The sequence below is a fragment of the Bos indicus genome, chromosome 6 (genome assembly GCF_029378745.1).
Source record: "Bos indicus isolate NIAB-ARS_2022 breed Sahiwal x Tharparkar chromosome 6, NIAB-ARS_B.indTharparkar_mat_pri_1.0, whole genome shotgun sequence".
NCBI classification, from domain to species: domain Eukaryota; kingdom Metazoa; phylum Chordata; class Mammalia; order Artiodactyla; family Bovidae; genus Bos; species Bos indicus.
In genome coordinates this window covers 45,978,220-45,996,910 of record NC_091765.1, presented here as the reverse complement: position 1 = coordinate 45,996,910, position 18,691 = coordinate 45,978,220, and the positions used below count along the sequence as shown (strand labels likewise).

Here is an 18,691-nt window from a genome sequence, read left to right as displayed (position 1 = left end):
GGAATTGATACCTGTTGTGTTCTGAGTCCTAGCTCTGTCCCCAAGTCTGCCCTCTACTGCCGTTAAGAGGGACCTCTGGTTGCGTGTGGCCCCGGTGGATGATGGGGCTGCAGGCTAGAGCTTGTGAATCTGAGTCCTTTCCTCTCTCTCTCTTTTTAATTGTATATTGGAGTATAGTTGATTAACAATGTTGTGATAGTTTCAGGTGAACAGCAAAGGGACTCAGCCATACATAAACATGTACCCATTCCCCTCCCAACTCCCCTCCCATCCAGGCTGCGACATAACACTGAGCAGAGTTCTCTGTGCTATACAGTAGGGCCTTGTTGGTTATCCATTTTAAATACAGCAGTGTGTACACGTCTAAGTCCTTCCCTTCGCTGACAAACAGAGGATCAGAAGGGAAATCAGGCCGAGCTTTTTGTTCTCTAAAGCTTCTTTCTCCCAGCCTCATCCAGAACCAATTTTTTCACCATCTGCTTGTGGCCTTGAAGCCCTTCCCAGGCCCTCTGGCACTAGATAGAATTCATCATGTATTAAATATAAGGGGAGACTGTGAAACAACAAAACTGTTTTTTGGATAAAGAGCCAAAATTTATACATAAAATGAGCCTTATTTTCTTCAAAGGAGGCAGATACCTGGGAGGCTGTTTGCAAATTTGAAGCATTTTGTGAACTTTCCCCTTGGGTTCCTCCTTGGAACCTCTGGTTCATCCTTGTGCATATACTCAAAAAGTTAATATGCCCTTCTCTTTTGAGAGCAGATTTCATTTTTGGAAATAGCCAAAAGATATTGGAGGCTGAGCCTGCTAAATAAAAAGGGTTAGTCATGCAGGATAATAATAAAGCATAATAATAAGATTATACTTAGAATTTATTGATTTACCTTTTTTGATGCCTTGTATAATCTGGCCCTAAAACTGATGGCACAGAGGGGGACTTCTGAACTAGCTTGAGCAAAGGAAGAGAAAGCAGAGTAAGCTTCAGCTTCCCAAGGCAAATGCTTTGACAGGAACAAAAATGCCCATTTAGATGCAAGGCGTGTGATCAACTCATTTAAAAAGAATGTGATCTTATGACATTGTGGACACACCTCATATTTCCATTATTTGTGAGTTTTTACTTGAATAATTGCTGGTTTAAGAATAATGGCATGTCTTTTGCATGCCCAAATTATTTGGATATTTTCATTCTCCCTTCTCCCCTTCCTTTCTTCCTCTCACCCTCCCTTCTTATATTCCTTCCTTCCCTTTTAGGCATATGTTGAAACAATTAGACTAAAAGATGATGAAATACTCAAGGTACAAACCAAAGAAGATGGAGATGTCTTTATGTGGCTGAAGCATGAAGCTACTCGAGGCAATGCGGCAGCTCAGGTAACGATGTGGTCCACTGTCTTGGAAACTGTCTCAGCCCTGATGGACCAGGATATGCTGTGATAACAAGATATCCCAATCCTAGTGACTTAACATAGCACCAGTGTATTGCTGTTCACACTACTGGGGATGCTGGCAGGGGCTGTGCTCTCATAGTTCTTTAGGAGCCCAAGCTAACAGAGGCATCACCAAAATGTGCTTCCAAAGCCATTGCCTCAGGGCCACCTGTGACATGTCACAGCTGGCTCCTAACGCTTCTGCTCAGATGGGGCACTTCTCACATTTCACCGGCCAGAGCAAGTCAGTTGGTCATTCTTTTTAAATAATTTGGTTTACGTATTTATTTCTGGTTCTGCCGGGTCTTTGTTGCTGCATGGGCTTTTCTCTAGTTGCCGAGAGTGAGGGCTACTCTCCAGTTGCGGTGTGCGGGCTTCTTGTTGCCGTGGCTTCTCTTGTTGCAGAGCTTGGGCTCTAGGGCACGCAGCCTTCAGTAGTTGTGGTACAGGGGCTTTGTCACTTCATGGCATGTGGGATCTTACTGGATCAGGGGTCGAACCTGTGTCTCCTGCATTGGCAGGCAGATTCTTTACCACTGAGCCACCAGGGAAGCCCAGTTGGTTACTTTTGACATTGAGTGTTGTCAGACCTGCACTCATTGGAGAGAGAGTCACAAGATTTATGATCAGTCCCAAGACTCCATTAGACATTCTAGTGCATCAGATATATAGATATAATGATATAAATCATTTATATAGGGCGGTTCTTCAGGGTCTTTGTTTACCTTTGGCCAATTATCTGGTTTCTTTTTTCGTACTTGAACTACCCTAGGACCCTCCCCTCTGTGTGTGACTGTTTCCAAGATGGATTGAGGCCTATGGGGTGGCCTTGGCATCACATGTTATGGGGTGGTGCCTCCTCCTTTTGATCCCCAAGGAGCTTTCTGCACATGTGCAGTGTCTCACTTACCCCAAGAATGGAAAATATATGACCTAGTGATCCTTTACTCAAACAGGGGTTAGCCCCTCTCTTCCTGCCTTGTCTGTTCTCTTAAGGTGTTCTCAGGAGACAAAGCCTGGCTATTTACCTTGTTTCTGTTGTTAGTTCTGTTTCAGTATGCAGACAGGAGGCTGATTGTAAATATCTAACCAGGACCCCACCTACCTCCTGTCTCAGGAAATGCAAACAGGAGGCCAGCTGTAAATGCCTAGCCTGGAGCCCATCTATCTCCTGCCTCATAGGGAGATGCCCTGACTGCCACAGATGTGCACAGGCATGCATGCCTTACACTGGGCCCAGAAGACAGTCAGTGACTCCCAAAGGGGAGGGCATTTCAAGAGAGGAGACAGTATGGTTGCTGATCCATCAGCTCTGATCTGGGTATAGTACATTCATTCACATAAACACACCCACATCCCCCTGATACACATCGTTGTGTTAATAACTTGTATTTAACCCAGTACACCTTTAGGGTTCTGGTCCCCAGTAGAAAGATAGCATGTGTCTACCTAAGTCTTGGTTCTCGATATAAAAACATTTTAAACTAGGTTTGCCTTACCCTCTTTAAAAATCTCGTATGTTAAGTATTAGGGCTTCCCAGGTGGCTCAGTGGGTAAAGAATCCTCCTGTGATGCAGGAGACACAGGTTCACTCCAGGAAGATCCCCTGGAGGAGGCATGGCAACCCACTCCAGGATTTTTGCCTGAAGAATCCCATGGACAGAGGAGCTTGGTGGACTACATTAGTCCATAGGGTCGCGAAGAGTTGGACACAATTGAGCCACTAAGTGCGTGCACACACACACACACACACACATATGTTAAGCATTTCACAGGAAAGTCATTGTTTTAAATTGCTACTGTCTTAAAGCAACGGTTGGCCCAGATGCTGTTCTGGGGCCAGCAAGGTGTGACCAAGAACCCGGAAGCAGCTATCGAGTGGTATGCCAAGGGTGCCCTGGAGACTGAGGACCCCGCATTAATATACGACTACGCCATTGTATTATTTAAGGTAAGAATCACTCAATTTGTGCTGAGGTTGCAAAATTCCTATCAGATTTCCTGAGCAGTTTGATGTAGGCATGCAGGCAAACAGGGAGCCTGTAACCCAAGAACCTCGGAATCTGCTTCTGTCAGGCTGGATAGAAAGGGGTATTTGCTGAAAAGGCAGAGTCAGAAGCAGTTCCCTGGTCTTGTTTTTAATCATTAGCCTTAGGTTTGGCACCTGGATTCTCTTTGCTTTTGCAAGCATTGTGGCATTCTGGAGGAGACACCCCATATTTTACGGATTGGTACATGGCTGGCAGCCCCCAAAGGTGCTGCAAGTTCTCTTATCAGGCAGAGCTTTCGTTGAATTACAGCTGAGATGAAATGCGTGTTTGGCTGGATCCCAACAGTCTCTCTGATCAAAACAAAGATCTTGGTTTTAAGCCAACAGGAGAGCAGGGGAATGGGTAAGAAGACCATTAGCCCAGGAGACAGAAGATGGAGTTCAAATCCCTCCTCTGCAACCAGCAGCTACATCCTTGGACTTATCTGACCTCATGGGACACTGGTAATGACCACAGGTTGAGTGAAAGAACCTAAAGAAGGGACTCCAAGAACAGCAAAATGCTTTATGGAGTAACAATAGTTTACTTCGATTGATGCAGTGCTTATTATCTGATGTACATCAGCCTTCAAGACAACCTTGCAAATGCAGCTACCATGGTATATGATGATCTCTGTTTATGTGTGTGCTAAGAGAAGCTAAGAAAGGATTTGTAACTTACCCAAGGGTTTCCCAGATGGTGCTAGTGGTAAAGAACTGGCCTGCCAATGCAGGAGACTTAAGAGACACGGGTTCAATACCTGGATTGGGAAGATCTCCTGGAGAAGGGCATGGGAACCCACTCCAGTATTCTTGCCTGAGGAGCCCCGTAGACAGAGGAGCCTGGCAGGCTACAGTCCATGGGGTTGCAAAGAGTTGGATACTACTGAAGCAACAGAGCATGCACGTACACGTACAAGATTGTACAGTTAGTACATTTCAGACCTGGGATTGGGATCCATGCAGTCTGGCTTCAAAGTCTGTGCTCTTCACCCCTGAACACAGAGACATCAATTCATCCACCTTGGAAAGATAGAAAGCTGTTGGCTCTACTAAGGAAAACCTTGGTGGCTATGTCCAGGCCCAAAGGAGGCAGCTGCCCACAGACAGCAAGTGTCTTCAAACAAGGACTTGGATGCACATGGCCGGGCTCATCTCCAGAACCACAGTTGTGGTCGCTCACTGATTAACAACCATGACTCCTGCTACATCTCTAGCCCTCCAAGTCTTAAAACCTATTGGTTGTTACGGTTTCCAAGTTTAGAGCCCAGACTTTTTCTTTGTAGTTGTTAAATCAACATAGAAGTGGTTTGACTCTTAGCCATATGCCAATGTATTTGTATACTTATGTAATACACACCCATTCAGGGCTGACAGAACGCCAGGCTCTGCACTAGATGGAGGGACGTATGGATGCACGAGCCACGTTTCTGACCTCTGGGGCCTCAGACACTCACGCAGAAGACAGAGGACTGAGACAGGTGCAGAGGAGAGGCACTGGTCCTCCGGAGTTGGGGCTGGTCATTGCCCGGAGTGCAAAGGCATGACTCAGGCATTATTTCTGCCTACCAGGAGCTTGAAATCTAGAAGGAGAGCCAAAGATATAAATATATGACATGGGAGGTGACAAAATGTTTCTTCAGGGTCTGATTTCTGAAAACTGAAAGTTTTTTTGATTTTCCTACATTCTAAGTTATCTCTGAGTGGGAGGAAGAAAACCCATTATCAACATCTCGAGAAAGATTTTTACCTCTGGCCAAAGGTGTCTTTAAGTGTTTTCAGTGTTAAAAAAACCCCATACAAAAAATGAACTTTCCAAACAGGAAGAAGGGCAGTGTGCACTCGGCTTATTGTTTTGTGTGGATATTTGGCGTATTGTATTCAAATATGGTGCCACAATGATGGCTGTAGTTTTTCCAAGATGGTCGAGTCAATCCCATTTTACATACACCTGAGGATGGAGCTTGGACTTTTACTGCAGCTACTGTCCTCCGTGGATTCATCTAGTGGATAGTCACTGAGCATTTGCTATGCATCAGGACTTTGTATTTTTCTTTTAACAGCTTCCAGTGCTACTCAGACTTGTGCAGAGTATATAGTCTTTGTGCAAGAAATCATCCCACTTCTGATTATGTAATTACACTGGGAAATCCCTGATCTAGAAATGAGAGTATCTTGAGTTCTGTTTGCAGATCTAATGAAGAGGCTTTGGGTTAGTCAGCCCCTGTGGGCCCCAGTTTTATTCCTTCCAAACAAAGAAGCTGGAGAAGATAAACTTTGAGTGTATCCAGGTTCTAACATTCTGTCATCCTGATTGTTCTGATCCTTTCCGCAAAGTACAAAAAGGTTGTCTCATTGCCCCGTCTAGTTACTCCAAATAGCCTTCATGTCCTTTTCTCTTTCCTCTTCCTCTAATTAAACGAAGTAATGGTCCACTTCTGAAAAATAGTTTCATCTTGCATCCTGCTTCAGCTCATCGGTTTTTATTAAATAGGTAAGTTAAAGTCGAGTAGAAACTCAATGTATGTAATTTAACCTTTATTTGGATCCACCATTTTACTTTGGGTCCCGGAACTCTAAGGACAGATTCTGCAGCATATTGTTTTTGTATTCTGTAAGGAGAGTGTGAATCATTTTACTTTTTTAGCATGGAAATGACAATATACAGGAGAAAATACAGCATGGCAGTTGTAAACCTGAATTCTGGAGCCTGGGCTCAAATCCTGCCTTTGTTCCTCATTCCCTGTGTGTCTCTGGGTTGGTTTCTCAGATGGGAATGATAGCAGCACCATGGCTAGGGTCGGGAGGATTAGATACGGCAGGAGAGCTCCTGGCCCAGGGTAATTAACGTAGGAATGTTTGCTAGTGCTGTCTTCATTACTAGAGCTGAGCATTTAAATAGAGTTAATAGTTGTAGTCATTGCAAAGCCCTCTGACATTATATCACATGTGACCCTGTCAAGTGCTGAGTCTGAGACCAGGAGGACTCCATGGGTGCAGGGGTCAAAGACAGGCTCTAAGTGAGCTTGGAAGCATGAGGGTTTTCATCCAGCTCTTCTCACCTGCCATCTTCATGGTCAGAGCCATGTCGAGAGAGCCCTCAGCGACTCCTCCTGTCCCACCCTTGGACCCACCATTTTCCCACGTGGTCCCGCAGACACACCAGAGTGGTCCCATGAAGTTCTGCTCTTATAACAAGAACCCCAAAGCCATTTCTCTCGTGATCCACAAACTACGTCTACTGGAAAAACTTGATTTTGCTGGAGGAAGCTTGTCAGTTGTCAGTGTCTGAAGGAACTGATTCTAAGGGATCCTATCTCTTTCACCACTGACCTTCCAGCTGTTTCTGAAGCCACAGAGGTCCACCATGGGGACTCCCACGTGGAACTGGGATAACTGAGTTGTCCCAGCCTGATAAGTCTTGACTGTCCGACACAGATCAAGTGCTTTATCTGACTCACATGTTAGGTAATCCCCAGAAAAACACAACCAGAATGACCAGACTCATTTAACCCTATTCATGGCTTCTCCCAACTGCACCAGTGGATTGACGAGAGTGTGATTCACTTGATGATCAAATGGGGGATTTTGTATGATGCTAAACAGGAAGGGGGAGGTTTGTTATCATTGTTCTACAAATATACCCAAAATGATGATGATGATGTAATGGCTCTGCATATGGAAATCTTCAAGATTAGGTTTTTCTTTGGGAGGGCCTGGGCTTCTGTTGGATCTTCTGTTGAACACTGGCGGATCAGGGTGATGGTTTTGCGTGCATTCTGTGTTTATTTATTTTTTTGTGTGATCATTGCTGTTTATTGTTGTTTAGGGTCAAGGAGTGAAAAAGAACAGACGGCTTGCCTTAGAGCTGATGAAGAAAGCAGCTTCCAAGGTAACACTTGTGCATATTGTCAGAGGGAAGCCTTTGCCTACACACACCCACCCATGCATTCACAAGTCTAGGAAAGTGAATGGCCAGCCTTCCGAGGAAGGTAGAAATGCAGTGGGGAGGGAGGGGTAGCTAGCATTGCAGCGATTAGTCATTTTTGAGCTACAACACATACACAGAAACCTGCACAATGGGGATGGCAAACTTCAAAAGGCGAACTCACTTTCCAGTCAATAGAATTCAGACTGATTTTGTTTGAAGGCTAAAATTATAATCAAGGGCTGCCCTAATAACAAGCAGCAGCAGGGGCTCCTTGAAACTGAATGGATATAAATGCCAATGAATTAGGAAAACCAAAAGCCTGATTCCTCTGAATCTTGAATCCTCTGGATTAACCCTGTCATGTCCAGTGCTCATTTCCTTCTCTGTGCTTTAATAAAAGGACTGTTTATCAAGTTTATTGCTGGGTTTAGAAATTATTTTCTTTCTGTCACTATTTACTCTTCAAAGTAAACTTCAAGCCAGCTAGTTTCAGTATTGCAGTACAAAATGGAGGTTGTAATATTGCTTGTGAGGGGATACACACACACACACACACACAAGCAGGGATGAACAACATATCCCTATGTGCAAACACACCTCTCCCAATGCATGCACACTCACATGCACACTCACATGTGCATGCATACATATTTGTAAATAAATGGATTGGTAGAAGCCACTGAAACTCTAGACAGAGTCCTTTATAGCCCTTCAGGCTCTTGAATGTACCTTCATCCCAAGGCTGCTAATATTTGCCCTAACTACAAAGATTCCTAAAGTAACCATGCCGATTTTCCTTCCTCGCTCGCTTTTCTTAGGAAGCTTAGAGTGTCTATTTTTCCTGTAGACTAGGAAGTTGGAGCATGTAGTCAGAGAGTCAAGAGGCTTTTTCTCCACCTGTGTGGTCTCAAGGGGGCATATCACCCAGGAGACAGAGTGGGCTGAAACGCACACCAGCTCCCAACCCTGACACAGACTATAGTGCAGAAATAGAAAAGCTGCTTAATGTTGGTCATTGAGGGCATAGTTCTAGAGCACCCTAAAATGGGGCTTCCTGGCAGGTGTGAAATTTGCATCTCTTTAGCATGCCAGTGGTGAATTGTCGTCTAAGGTGCTTTATTCGGAGTGTGCTTTTAGCAGAGCTGAGATGAATATTAGAGGAAATGCAGTTTTATAGCCTGGAGTACTCGCATTCTTAAGAGTGTTACATGATTCTCACTTATTCACTTGGCAGGGAGTTATTAAGCCCTTACTCTTTGTCAGGCACCGTGGTGAAGCACAGAGTTTGATGTCTGGAATTAGCTAAAAGTCACTTGAAGGTAAATCTGCAGATATAGCTGGAAATGTCCGGAATAAGGTGTGCGTATGAAGAAATATAACAAGATTTCTTGTGGGGCTCCTGACCTGGGTCCCAATACAATCTCTAAAGAAAGTTCTGCTAATGTTTTGAGTGATGACAGGTACCTTTGAATAAACCTATGCATATGGAGGTGAGCAGTACAGAAACCATTTTGATGTAAATTCCATAGGCTTATTCCAAAGCTTGTTCTTGCCACTTCATAATATGGCGTGGTCTGTCACTTCACAGAAAGACATTCATCCTGCAACTTCTCAGGAGGCTGCCTTGCATCTGGTACCACCTGAGGCTCAGGAAGAATGTTTCTATGACTGCTCCACAGCACTGATACCGTGCCAAGTGTCAGCTATCTTGAGGGCCTGTGAATCTGATGTAGGATTGGATTCTGTTTTGTGTGTCATCAGCATTCAAGGGATGGCTCTCGTTCATTTCTCAAGTATTTATTGAGCACTTACTGTATGCAAGTACTAACACAGGTGCTTGGAATACAAAAGAAAGATCCTTGGCCTCACAGAGCATCTATTCCAATGGGCTTTGCCAGTTTCTTTCTCTTGGTCTTCCTGGCACCTGGAGTCCAACGTAAAAACTAAAAAGGTTTCGGGAGCCCTCGCAGACGAAAAGGCTGCAGGCTGGGATCTTGGCATCCGTAGTTGAGGGACACCTGTTCTTCATGTCTCAAAGGGGAAGGGAAAGAGATTTTGTTCCACACTTGGACTTTTAACCTGTCTCACAGATGCAAGGGCACTCACCGTTTGCCTCTCTAATCCTTTTTTCACCTGCTTGTCCATGGTCTTGTTGATCTGGCAGGAAAGCAAGAATGAGAGACCCGAATGTCCGGGTTTGCACACTTACACCCCTGCAGGGTTCCTAAGCCTTCGACAGCCAGGCTGGAAGCTACTGTGTAGAAGCAGGTGGGAGCACCTGGAGAGGGCAGAAGCAGGCCCCTGAGAGCACGAATCAGCAGGAACAAGGAGACTTGAGACTAGACTCACAAGAACCAGCCCTTCTGTGGAACAATCCCAGGTTTAGATACAGTCCTGAAGCCACCCTCCCTTCTCCGTCCCCTCCCCTCTGCCTCAGGCCCAGCCACCTGGGTCTGCTAAGCAGACCCAGGGCCCCTGAGCTTTACAAGTGGACCGTTGAAGCTTCTTCCCTCAGGTGATTTGTTGGTGTCCAGTGCAGAGTAATCAACAGACGGCTGTCAGGTCACCTAGAAATCAGCCCAGCCAGGCCAGGTTCCGGCCTCCTGTCGCAGTTGAGTGCTTGTGAGTTTCAAGGGCATTGCTGATACTCAGGGCAGCACAAGGCCTTCTGTAGACATGGGCATTGCAAAACAGTCCACAGGGGTTGAGTGATGATTCAAGGCCAGCGTCATTGCCAAGGTGGAAGGCAGAAGTCCCAACAGCAGGCTAGTGAAGTCCTCCTGGGAAGACTTTGAGGTGGCCTCATGTTTTCTAGCATTTAGCATTTCTTTAATGCCATCTGGCCCCAAAAAGAGACAGGAAAGTTTTTTCTCAGACTCTGGCAGAATGCTTTCACAGCAACTGATTCTCTTTAGAGAATTTTTCATTAAGAAAAAAAAAGTCATTTCTTTCTTCTTGTTCTAAAATCCAGGGGTTGCATCAGGCAGTCAACGGCCTGGGATGGTATTACCACAAATTCAAGAAAAATTATGCCAAAGCGGCTAAGTACTGGTTAAAAGCAGAAGAAATGGGGAACCCAGATGCCTCATACAACCTTGGAGTCCTGTACTTGGATGGCATTTTCCCAGGAGTTCCTGGAAGGAATCAGGTAAGCCTTGTGACTGGCTGTGCAGCTGGTCAGACACTTGGTCAGGAAGCAGGTGTACTGTGTGCCCAGCCCAGTGCAGACACCACCCGAGACACAGATCATGAGCTCAAGGAACTCAAGGGCCCAGTTAAGAAGACAAGAGAGTGAAGAGCAAAAACTGGCATTAGCCAAATGCCAAGTGCATTCTAATCGCTGTGACCTGAGCAGTTCTGGAAACGGGAAATAGGGAAAGCCAAAGCAGTCAAGAAGGCTTCATGGAGGAGGAGGCTTGTGCTGGGGGGAGGAGAGGGAGATGATGCGAGACGAGAATAAGAGAGATGCTGCAGAGATTGATCACTGATCTTACTGGAAGCAAAGCGGGCTGTGTCCAAAAAGGATTGCCAGGTATGAGATCGGATTGAATAATAATAATGCAAATAGCAATGACAGTCTTCAGTGTTTGCTAAACACTTCCTCTTAAAGTATCAACAATACACTCATTGATACTTTCTGTGTGCCATCCCATGTCATCCTAACTACACTCTTGGAATACAAATGTTACTACATCCATTTAACAGAATAAGCGACCAAGGCTCTGAAAGGTTTCATAACTTACTCAGACGTCAGACACTTAAGTGGAGTCAGGAACTGGTTCCCATGTGAAATGAAAGCCCCTTGTTATTGATAATAATGTTAATGGTGGTAATAACAATCTGAGCACCATTACAGTCAACGAATTAACTGAACACCCACCCTCTGCCAGGCACTCTTCTGGGCAGTGGTGGTATGGCAGCAGACAAAACAGTCTCTGCTTTGGGGAAGCTTAGAAGCTTATATTCCAGTGGGACAGAAAGATGATAAGCAAAGATAGAGCATGTGGGAAAATGGAGGGAAGTGATATGGGGAGAAATAAAGCCAGATGAGGAGGACCCAGAAGGTAGAGACTGGTGTTAAGTTGCTTCAGTCGTGTCCGACTCTGTGCGACCTCACAGACGGCAGCCCACCAGGCTCCCCCGTCCCTGGGATTCTCCAGGCAAGAACACTGGAGTGGGTTGCCATTTCCTTCTCCAATGCAGGAAAGTGAAAAGTGAAAGTGAAGTCGCTCAGTCGTGTCCGACTCTTCACGACCCCATGGACTGCAGCCTACCAGGCTCCTCCATACATGGGATTTTCCAGGCAAGAGTACTGGAGTGGGGTGCCGTTGCCTTCTCCAAGGTAGAGACTAGGGGATGCTATTTTATAAGTGATATCAGAGAAGGTCTCTCTGATAATGTGACCTTGTACAGACTCCTAAAGGAGTCTTGTGAATATCTGGGAGAACATTCCAGAAAGAGGGAAGAACATTCCAGAAAGAGGGATCAGCAGAACAACAGGGAGATGCAACTGGCAGGAGCTGAGAGCAAGAGGGTGGCAGAAGAGATAAGATCAAGGAGGCAGGTGCGCGGGCAGCTGCTCTGAGCAAGATGGGATGGCTCTGAACAGGGCTGGGATATGCTGTGTTTGAAAAGGCTTCTCCTGGGTCCTGGCGAAGATGGGCTTGAGGAAGAGGTGAGCAAGAGCAGGGGGTTGGTGCAACAAGGACCTACTGTAGAACACATGGAACTCTGCACTCCATGTTGTTATGTGGCAGCTGGGATGGGAGGGGAGTCTGGAGGAGAATGGATACATGCATATGTGCGGCTGAATCCCTTTGCCGTCAACCTGAAACTATCACAACATAGTTAATCGGCTATCCCCCAATACAACATTAAAAGCTGAGAAAAGAAGAAGCAGGGGATTAATGCATTGAATCCAAATGAGAATGGATGGGCAGTATCAGCAAGAGGGCTGAGATGTGACTAGATTCTGGATCTGCTTTGAAGGTCAAGAGGGCAGGATTTGATGGTGATTGGATGTGAGGTGTGAAGCAGGGAGAGGAGTCAGGCTGACTCCAGAGGGTCTGGCATTTATTGAGATGGGAAGAAAGGTAGTATTCAGGCAGATGGGCAAGCTGTAGCAGCAGATTTGGGGGTGGGAAATGAGAGGATTATTTTTGGTAAAGCATCGTACCAAGCCTCGAATATCCATTATCTTATTTAATCTTCATGACAAACTTTCATGGTAGCTACTATCAGAAGCCACATGTTTCATTTGTAGAAACTGAGTATTCTCTTAGTTGGAGAGTTAAACTGACATGCTCACAGTCATGCAGCTAGTAAGGAGCAGAGCTGGGATTTGAACCCAGGCCTGTCAGACTCCAAGTTCAGTTCAGTTCAGTCGCTCAGTCATGTCTGGCTCTTTGCGACCCCATGGACTGCAACACACCAGGCTTCCCTGTCCATCACCAACTCCTGGAACTTGCTCAAACTCATTCCATCGAGTTGGTGATGCCATCCAGCCATCTCATGGCATCACCAACTCCAAAGCCCTTGCTTAAAAATGGCAGTTAACTGCCTGGGGAAAAATAATGATAATCAGTGGCGCGTCGACCCATTTAAGCACTTGTTCTCTCTTTTCCCTCTATCTCTCTTTGACTACATAGGAGGCTGTGTGTTTTTATGCATTGCAAATGTCTGTTAGCCCTCCCACACATCTGCTAGAATGGATTTTTTAATTGTCATATTCTAATTTTCACCTTCCTACTGGAACTGCAGTTTTTGCATCTGAGTTTGAAAAAAAGGTATTAAGTGAGGTTAGGAAAGCAAATGCCCGAAGTTTCTCCAGGTGTGATTTCTGATGTGATCTTCTGTCTGGCTGGCAGGGGGTTTATGTAAGGATACCTGATGATAATGACATTCGTAAGGTTATCTTATTTATTGGGTGAACTTAACAGAATAGCTGCAGTCAAGGTTATCATGTCGAGAAGCTTCTGTGATTGGCTGTCTTCCTGGAACTTGACTTGGTTTCTTAAAGATAACAGACGTTATAGGCCTATGATGAAATCACGGGTTACGTACCTCACGACCTTAGCTCTGATGAAACCTGCCCAGGAGGATATCTCACTAATGACACTGACGTTTGCTCATCTCTTTCCAGACATTAGCTGGTGAATATTTCCATAAGGCTGCACAAGGTGGACACATAGAAGGAACTTTGTGGTGTTCTCTGTACTATATCACAGGCAACCTGGAGACGTTCCCGCGAGATCCCGAGAAGGCTGTTGTGTAAGAACCTATTAGATGCTGCTTGTGAAGGGAAAGCTATATACTGTGTTCACCACTTCTGAGAAAATAGAGTTCTTTTTTCTTTTATTCTTTTTTTTTTCACTTTTAAAATGTAATTTTTATTGGTTACATGCACAAAAAAAGAGCCAAATTATTTGAGGAGGCAAAAATTTAAAAAGTAATAATTTGACAAGAAAAATAGGAAATCTTTATCCCCCACCCGCATACCATTTCCTGCTGCCTAGAATAAATCACTTTTCATGCACTCTTGCCTGGAAAATCCCATGGACGGAGGAGCCTGGTGGGCTGCAGTCCATGGGGTCGCTAGGAGTCGGACACGACTGAGCGACTTCACTTTCACTTTTCACTTTCATGCATTGGAGAAGGAAATGGCAACCCACTCCACTGTTCTTGCCTGGAGAATCCCAGGGACGGGGGAGCCTGGTGGGCTGCTATCTATGGGGTCGCACAGAGTCGGACACGACTGAAGCGACTTAGCAGCATCAGCAGCATGTTTTATTAATAATTATTTCTCTTTTTATTTGCCTCTATGTCTAAATAACATGCTTAAATCACCATTTCTTATTATACTCACTACAGACTTTGTCTAATGATGTGTCACTGGGAAAAGACAAATATATAAATAGTTCCTTCACTCTGCCGCTTCTGACTGCCCCGCATGTTCACACTTCCTACCTTCTCCCATCTTCGCCATGAGTACATCATCATTTTGCTTGGATTGGTATCAGGGTTCATATTATTGGATTTGCCAAAAAGTTCTTTTGGCCAACCCAATATTTTTACCATTTAATGCTACTCACAGCTGACCACGTAGTGTGCTATGACTACTCTTTCTTGCATAACTTTTTGTTTTCTATGGAATACTACTACTAATTATTAATTTGCTTAGCTCTCTGTGTACGTATCATTTCCTATGTACTTGATGTTGACATTCTCCTTGTGTTATCTAAATCTCCTCTCAGTATATCTACACCTATCAAGTACTCTGTTCATTTAATCTTCTTGGCAACGTCTCTTCTCTTTGTTCAGGGAGAGCTGTCTTCCTGCTATTGACTTGTTAGAATGCTTGATTCACGCTATCTTTTTCCATATTGGTAGACTCTTTTCATTAAGCACTTTTCACATCTTTGTTTCAAAAAATGACAACACTTAAACATTCATTATAAAGGGCACTGAACTCAAATGCTCCCAAAGTATATCTCTCTTTGCCTTCTTAACATTCAGATCTAACTTGTGGCTCCATAAAAATTCTAACAAGCAAAATATTCCCCAAGTGAGATTTATTGAACTCACATGAAGTAAAAAGAAATTATTTAATTTGCCGCAGTTTGGGTATTTTCTCCTCTGTTTCCTTTATAGATGGGCAAAGCACATAGCTGAGAAAAATGGCTACTTGGGCCATGTCATTCGCAAAGGCCTCAATGCCTACCTGGAGGGCTCGTGGTAAGTTCGACTGACTTCCTCAGTCCTTACCTTTCAATCTGTCAGTGTATTCTTAGGAGATGGAATCTTAAAATGCAACTGAAAAAGCAATTTGCAGGGAAATCACAGCCTCCTGGTAATGATATTCAGAGTATCACCGACTGATTGGCTGTTGATTTCCATGTTTAATTATACGCAAAAATTAGTTCTCTAGGGGGAGCGTCCACATTCATCAAGTTGAGAGACACATGAATGCATTGACTTTTCTTCCCTTCGACTTGTTCTACTTGGTTTCAGAGTCTGGAGACAGCATAGGGGATCCCTGCTGACCCTCTGCCTCTCACTGGCACGTCACAGAAAGTCCAGGATTTCTATCTTGTCCGTGAGAAGGAGTGCAAGCAGTGTGTTTAGGGCTTAGGGTACCTTTCCTAGGATTGCTGGAAGTCACTCAGCAGACCTGAAGTGTCACAGCCAAATAGACTCCCCCTCTCTAAGTATCTTCTGATGGAGTTAGCAAATCTCACCCTGCATGAAATGGGGTAAAACCCCACACATGAGGACCAGTAAATGCCCCATGTCCAGTTACTTGATTTTACAAATATAAGGGCACCCCTCTCCAAGATCTACCTGAGTCCGTCTCTCTGTTCTCTGTTTTCAGGCCTCGCGGTCCATCTTACTTTTCTTTGTGCTACATTTTGTGTGCTTGTTTATTGACTAAATGGCCTGGATATTTCCGTAATAACTAAAAGGGAAATGCAAATCAGCACACATCCCATTGGTCCACCATCTGAAAGATTTTAGAGCAGCCCTATCATTGATTGTGCTCTGATATGAATTTTAATTAAAAATTAAAATATAAGTCCCAAAGAAGGTCATTTCCTTCTTTGGTTCATGGATGCCCAGGTAATCCATAGATAGCATCTCAGCGAATGAGAATCTCAAATTAGAAAATGCAGGGGAAATGGGCCACGTGAAAAAAAGCACTTAATAAAACTGTGTATTAGTATCATCTTGTAAAAGTTTATCATCTGTGGCCTCACTTTGTATAATGAGAAAGGAATTTTTTAAATGAAATGATCTTTTCCCAATTGATACACCTTACTATTTGTGTGCTGTTTATCTTGTTTCCCAAGTAAACTTCAATTTATAAAACGTCCCAGGTTGACCTTCGCTCATTTCTGCTTCTCACCCTCCACATTTCCCATCCTTTGCTCCTGACAACTTCTTAGGGGAAACTAAGCGTTCAAACATCAAAATGTTTCTATGTGGGGTTTTCCCAAAGGAAGAGCACATATGTAAACACCCCCAGCACACACACACACACACACACACACACACATACCCCCCAAGATGTCTTACACTTTTTCCCATAAAGAGGGTATCTGCTAATAGCTTAGCTTTCTTGCCGACTTTTGAATTTAACATCACAAAGCACTTCAGGGAGGACATTTAAAAATTTTCTGTGAAGGTCAAGAGGGATTAAGCTGTAGTGGCCTGCTTTCCGTCTTGGAATATTCAGCCGCATTACATGATTGATTTGGGGGCGGTGGGGGGGCGGTGGATTAAGTGTGCTCTCCACGGTGGGTGAGTTTGGGTTCAGTTCAGCGGATTTTCCTGAGTGCACTTAAATGCAGGGTGCCATAGCTGCAGGGGATGTCACAGGTAAGACGGGGCCGTCCACCGCCTCATCTCTTCCTGGTGCTAAACGGCCTGCAGTTTCTCAGGTGGCCCCTATTCTCTCCGACCTCTGGGCCTTTGCACTTGCTGTTCCCTCTGCTCAGAAGTCCTGCCTAACCCCTTAGACCCTTTGTCCTTGCATGGGTCATGATGGCTCTTTACTTGTTGATTACCCTGTGATGTGTGTCCCAGTGCTCAGCACCTAATGGCTTCTAGGAAATACTCAAAAACTACTGAGAGAATGATTTAAGGCAAATAGGCAGAACAACCATCACTGAAGAGCCATGAGTGGTATATGAAGAGCATCGGGGATTCAGAGGAAGAAAAGATACAGCCTGGTTAGGGCACTTAGTTCAGCCTTTATAAAGGTGGTAACACTATATGGCCTCGAGGGATGGGTGGAATTTCCACCTAGTCATAGTACTTCTATGGGCTTCCCTGATGGCTCAGATGGTAAAGAATCTGCCTGCAATGCAGGAGACCTGGATTCGATTCCTGGATTGGGAAGATCCCCTGGAGAAGGGAATGGCAACCCACTCCAGTATTCTTGCCTGGAGATTTCTGTGGACAGAGGAGCCTGGTGGATTATAGTCCTTGGGTTCGCAAAGAGTTGGACATGACTGAGTGACTAACACTTTCACAGTAATGAACAGGATCACAAAAAGCAAAGAAACAGGAAAATTCTGGGTGTGTCTGGAAATTTTTAAGCCACTCAGTTTGCCTTGAGGGTAAAATTCATAAAAGGAAGTGGTCTATGACAAGACCAAAGAGGTGCTGTGTTATGGGAGTTTGAATAGCAGTTATATAGGTTTTATTTAGTTTGTCAAGTAGTGGGGAGCCAATAATGGTTTGAGGAGAGGGTAGTGACATGATAGAGGTGGGTTCTGAGATGCTTAACCAAACAGCTGCAAATTATGGGGAAGAGAAGGAAGGACCTGAATAGGGGAGTTAGTTCAGAATCTAGGTTAAAGGATCTGAGCTTTTGAGCTGGAGCTGCAGCCTGGGCCAGGTAAGTTGTTTCCATGTCTTTTATCATTCAATAATTGCTGCCTACCAATAATATGCAATATGTATATAAGTTCCAAAGTGAAAGTCAGTCAGTCGTGTCCGACTCTTTGCTACCCCATGGTCTATACAGACCACGGAATTCTCCAGGCCAGAACACTAGGATGGTTCGGTTCAGTTCAGTTAGCCTTTCCCTTCTCCAGGGGATCTTCCCAACCCAGGGATCGAACCCAGGTCTCCCACATTGCAGGCAGATTCTTTACCAGCTGAGCCACAAGGGAAGCCCAAGTTCCAAACCATAACAATAAAATGAACACCTGTAACCCTACCAACCTGTTTAAGAAAATAGACCATTGAAACCCCCTGCGTGTTCTTCCCAGATGAAACCCACCCCAGCCCCCAGGATCCAGAACTAACCATTTAGTGAGCCTTTTGTCCTTCTGCCCATTTCTCGCTTTATAGTTTTGCTCTATATGGATATAATCCTGAGCAATAGATTTGACTTGTTTCTGAGCTTCATATCATTAGAGTCATATCATATGTAATTCTTCATAAATAAACATCATGCTTATTTAACTTGATGTTTCTGGGATGCATATCTTTGGATACATGTAGGTCATTCATTTTCACTGCTGTCACATACTGCAGTTTACTTACCAGCTCTAACATATTTGGGTTCTTTCCCTTAAGAACAATGTAGCCATGCACATTTCTTATGTATATCCTAGTACATGTAGGAAGAATTTCTCCAAAAATACATGCTTCGGAATAGGGTCACAGGCTTGCCATGTGTTCAACTTTACAAGACAACGTCAACTGTTTTCCAAAATGTTTTACCCATTTACGTTCCTGTCAACCCCATATAAATTTCTGTTTCTTCATAGCCTTGCCAGTTCTGACGCTG

The 18,691-nt window shown here is 44.5% G+C and overlaps 1 protein-coding gene across 4 annotated transcripts in view; it reads left to right on the top strand.

Annotated features, from left to right (window-relative positions):
• SEL1L3 (SEL1L family member 3) overlaps window positions 1-18,691 on the top strand; it is a 108,342-nt gene that overhangs the window by 68,647 nt on the left and 21,004 nt on the right. For 3 of the 4 annotated variants that reach the window (XM_019962546.2, XM_070791246.1, XM_070791245.1), the window contains exons 12-17: window positions 1,257-1,376; window positions 3,243-3,383; window positions 7,291-7,353; window positions 10,364-10,540; window positions 13,535-13,662; window positions 15,043-15,126. In XM_019962546.2, coding sequence (XP_019818105.2) covers window positions 1,257-1,376; window positions 3,243-3,383; window positions 7,291-7,353; window positions 10,364-10,540; window positions 13,535-13,662; window positions 15,043-15,126 — 713 coding nt within the window. The remainder of the gene's footprint in view (window positions 1-1,256; window positions 1,377-3,242; window positions 3,384-7,290; window positions 7,354-10,363; window positions 10,541-13,534; window positions 13,663-15,042; window positions 15,127-18,691) is intronic. The other variant, XM_070791244.1, reaches the window with a different exon arrangement.